The sequence below is a fragment of the Mus pahari genome, chromosome 13 (genome assembly GCF_900095145.1).
Source record: "Mus pahari chromosome 13, PAHARI_EIJ_v1.1, whole genome shotgun sequence".
NCBI lineage: Eukaryota > Metazoa > Chordata > Mammalia > Rodentia > Muridae > Mus > Mus pahari.
The window spans coordinates 7,422,399-7,426,885 of record NC_034602.1 but is presented as its reverse complement, the minus strand read 5'-3'; the positions used below and the strand labels follow the sequence as shown (position 1 = coordinate 7,426,885).

The following is a 4,487-nucleotide window of genomic DNA, read 5'->3' as shown; positions in this document are numbered from 1 at the left end:
AAAAAAAAAAAAAAAGACTCCTTGTCTCAACTTTTCAAGTTCTGGGTTACATGCATGTGATACCATGTTCTTGGTATGGATAGTATTTTAACGTTTGAACACAGTTGAGAATGGAAATTAATAGATGTAGAAAATAAATTCTGTAGAGGTTAAGGGAATATAACCAAGACACACTAGCTTGGGTTTTTTTGTTTTGTTTTTTTTGGTTTTTCGAGACAGGATTTCTCTGTGTAGCCCTGGCCATCCTGGAACTCACTCTGTAGACCAGACTGGCCTTGAACTCAGAAATCAGCCTGCCTCTGCCTCCCAAGTGACTAGCTTGGTTCTTATACCTACTATGTACATTGAAAAAAAACAGTGTTTTAAGATTGTCGTGTCTGAGATGCTTAGACTGAGCTATTCAAAAGAGTCATTTGAGAATATTTTAAAAGTTAAATCCTTGAAATCACATTTAAATTTTTGAAAAAAGAACTTGTAAAGAGGGCTGGGCATAAAGGTGGTATATAGAGTATGTGCCTAGCATGCCATCCCTGGCACCTCATAAACCAGGTACGGGACAAGGGGAATATACAGTCATGAGGGTCAGAAGTTCAGGTCATTTCACAGAGATTCAGGTAAGCCAGGGCTAAAGACCATGACAGAGAAATGGGGGTGAGGTGGGGGTGGAGAATCAGTCAAACAAGAATTTGTAGGTAGCCTTGTCATGATCACACATATTAATAGTCACCACACTTGGGAGACTGGTGGCTTACATAGTGAATGAAACCTGTCTGTCTCTGCCTCCACCATCACACCCTTACCCCCAAAGTAAAACAACTTTGAGAGCTATGGAATCATATTGGATTCAAACTGAAAAATAGATTGGTGTAGTAAGTGGAACAGTAAAACACTAGGAGAGGTGAAGGAACCCAGTAAGTAATGCAGTTATGCTTAGTGATGCAATTTTGTTACTTGTTTTGTAATAATTGGGTAAAATTTCTATAATCTAAGTGTTTGTATGAAGAATGTTAAAGTGAGTTTACTTGACTAGAAAGTTTGAATGTTAACTACTGTTCAAACTTAAGTAACTTCATTTTTTTTTCTTTCAGTAATCTATGCCAGCAATTATGACAATGTTAGCAGACCATGCAGCTCGTCAGCTGCTTGATTTCAGCCAAAAACTGGATATCAACCTTTTAGACAATGTGGTGAATTGCTTATACCATGGAGAAGGAGCCCAGGTAAAGTAGATGATCAAAACCTTATAAAATTATTAAAATGTAACAAAGGAGTTGAATATTTCTTTTTATAAAATGTAGTTTATAGTTTATATAAATTTGGAATTAACTGCTAATGATAATTAGTCTGGGGTAAATATTAATGTTGACCGTGGTCAAGATGGAAAATTAGGACTATGCTTGTTTGGCTTCTTTTGAGACAGTCTCAACTGTTGACCGGGCTGGCAGCACGCACCGCCAGTCTGGCTCTTTTATGCTAGAGCTGCGAGCCACCCAATTTTGGGTGCTAGAAACTGAGCACTGGAACTGCAGAAGCATCTCTGCAGCCTTCACGTGTTAATTCTTTGCAACTTATTAAAGTGTATTTGTTCTGGGTATAATGGTGGATACTTGTAACCCAATACAAAAGAAGTTCTTTTATATAGTGTGTGTGTGTGTGTGTGTGTGTGTGTGTGTGTGTAGTGAATAGTCTTATTTTTTAATGAATATGGGCATTTGCCTGTATGCCCCGGGCTCATGGAGGCCATAAGGTGGTGTCAGATCCCTTGGACTACTGCTACAATGGGGATCAAACCTAGAACCTCTGGAGGAATAGCCACTGAGTTAATCTCTCCTGTCCTTGTCTTGTTTTCTGAGATGGATCTCTCTGTAACAGCCCTGCCTATCCTGGAACTCACTCTGTAGACCAGGCTGGCCTTGAACTCAGATCTTCCTGTTCTGCCTTCTGGGTGCTGGGACTTAGGTGTGTCACCACCATTGCCTGACTTAATTTTTAAAAAATATTATATTCATTTTTTTATGTACATTGGTATATTTCCTACGTGTATGCTTGTGAGAAGGTATCAGATTGCCTGGAAATGCAGTTAGAGACAATTGTGAGAGACCATCTGGATGCTGGGAATTGAACCTGGATTCTCTGGAAGAGCAGCCAGTGCTCAAAAACCACTGAACCATCTTACTAGCCCCCATTGCCCGACTTTTAATGTCCTTTTTTTTTTTTTTTTAATGGACTTTAACATTTGTTGTTTTTGTGTGTGTGTGTGTGTGTGTGTGTGTGTGTGTGTGTGTGGTGGGGGGTGAGGGCGTAAGCAGCTAGGCTGCCACCTAGTTGCTCATGTGTGTGTGTGTGTGTGTGTGTGTGTGTGTGTGTGTGGGGGGGGGGTGTGGGGTAAGCAGCTAGGCTGCCACCTAGTTGCTCATGTGTGTGTGTGTGTGTGTGTGTGTGTGTGTGTGTGTGTGTGTGTGGTGGGGGGGTGAGGGTGTAAGCAGCTAGGGTGCCACCTAGTTGCTTATGCGGAGTCAGAGGATTACTTGGCTCTGTCCTGTGGATTCTGGAGATGAGACTCAAATTGGTTATGGCTACTAAGCCATCTTACTTATCTCTACTCCAAATTTTTAAACATTGAAATTGCAGAGGTCTTTCAGGTGTTTTTATCTAAAAATCAATATGAGCCAGGTGTGATGGGCACCTTTATTTTGGGCACTCGCAGAGGCAGAGGCAGGGAAAAGTCAAGAGATGAGTTCAGTCTATATGGTGAGTTCCAGGCTAGGTAAGAACTTCAAAAATAAGAGTTTTTGTTTTTTATTTGAATTTTGTGTTCTTGAAAAGATGTTCTGTTAGTGTGGATAATTAGCTTAAAAATAAGCTATATTTTGATTTTTTTTAAAAGATTTTATTTATTATTATACATAAGTACACTGTAGCTGTCTTCAGACCCGCCAGAAGAGGGCATCAGGTCTCATTATGGGTGGTTGTGAGCCACCATGTGGTTGCTGGGATTTGAACTCAGGACCTTTGGAAGAGCAGTCAGTGCTCTTACCCGCTGAGCCATCTCTCCAGCCCCTATATTTTGATTTTAACATGTAATTATAAAATAGGTTGTTTGCCTATGGTCCTAGCACTTGTAACAGGCAAGTTTCAGATCAGCCTTAGCTCTAAAAGGAAATTGTGGAAAGAAAAGGTATGAGATCAAATTGTATGTAGATTATTACAACCATGTAATAAATGCAAAATTCTGAAACAGTGTAGTAGTTTTGAATAAAATTCTGTGTGGTTGGCCTGGTGATACGTAATCAACCTGAATTGATTCTGGGACCCACTTGGTGGAAGGAGAGAACCCACTTCAGAAACTTAGTTGTCTTCTGACTGAGATATATATGTTCTCTCACACACACATACATGTTGAGAGTTAGAGGAGTACAGTGCTCTGAAATTTGGGCAAAAAATCCTTCAGTAGAACTTTCCCGTGGTGGAGCGTTCTTTTCATTATCAGCACTCGGGATATAGGAGGATTAGGAATTAAGACTAACTTATATGGTCCAGGTTCAAATCCAGTCTTGAGTACTTTTTTATTTATTTTTTTTGGACCCTAAAGTCTTACAACATGACAGAATCTATCAGCGCAACTATTATTGCCAGAACATTAGATTCCTTGGACAATTAACTGCTGGAATTTAATTTTGTTACGTGTTTTGGGGGGGTAGGATGGGGGTAGGTTGAGACAGGGTCTCACTGTGTAACCTTGTCTGTCTCAGAACTCACTATGTAGACCAGGCTGGCCTTGAACTCATCTATGTACCCTGCCTCCCAAGATGATCAGCATTCTTGTTTAACCTTGGGTGTAATACATTTTAAAAACCTTAAAAGGTGGGTATTATTTATAAAGTGTTAAAAGTGAATGGGACACTCGGGAGGCAGAGGCAGGTGGATTTCTGAGTTTGAGGCCAGCCTGGTCTACAAAGTGAGCTCTAGGACAGCCAGGGCTATATAGAGAAACCCTGTCTTGGAAAAACCAAAAAAGAAAAGTGAATGAGAGAGAAACTGTGCACAGGTACTTTCATTCATTTAGAAAATTGTGAGATGCTGGTTGACTACAGAGAGCTTAAGGGAGGGCTGGAGAGATGGCTCCACAGTTAAGAGAACTTGTTGCTTTTGCAGAGAACCCAGATTTGGTGCCTGGTACCCACATGAAGGCTCATAACAACCTTGAACTCTAATTTTAGGGGATCTGAGGCCTCCTGACCACTGAGGGCACAAAGTACGGGTATGGTGCCCATATATATGCAGGCAAAACACTAATACATATAGAACTCAACTTAAAAATTAAGGGTTAAATGGGCAGAGAAAAAAATTTTCCATGCGCCACCCCCTCCCCCCCCCCTTTTTTTTTTTTTTTTTTGTTTTTGGTTTTTGGTTTTTCGAGACAGGGTTTCTCTGTTTAGCCCTGGCTGTCCTGGAACCTGGAACTCACTTTGTAGACCAGGCTGGCC

At 40.7% G+C, this 4,487-nt stretch overlaps 1 protein-coding gene across 1 annotated transcript in view; it reads left to right on the top strand.

Annotated features, from left to right (window-relative positions):
- Xpo1 (exportin 1) overlaps positions 1-4,487 on the top strand; it is a 45,192-nt gene that overhangs the window by 5,539 nt on the left and 35,166 nt on the right. Inside the window, exon 2 of the mRNA XM_021211326.2 lies at positions 1,089-1,220. Within this exon, the coding sequence (XP_021066985.1) occupies positions 1,095-1,220 (126 nt within the window). The 5' untranslated portion in view covers positions 1,089-1,094. The remainder of the gene's footprint in view (positions 1-1,088; positions 1,221-4,487) is intronic.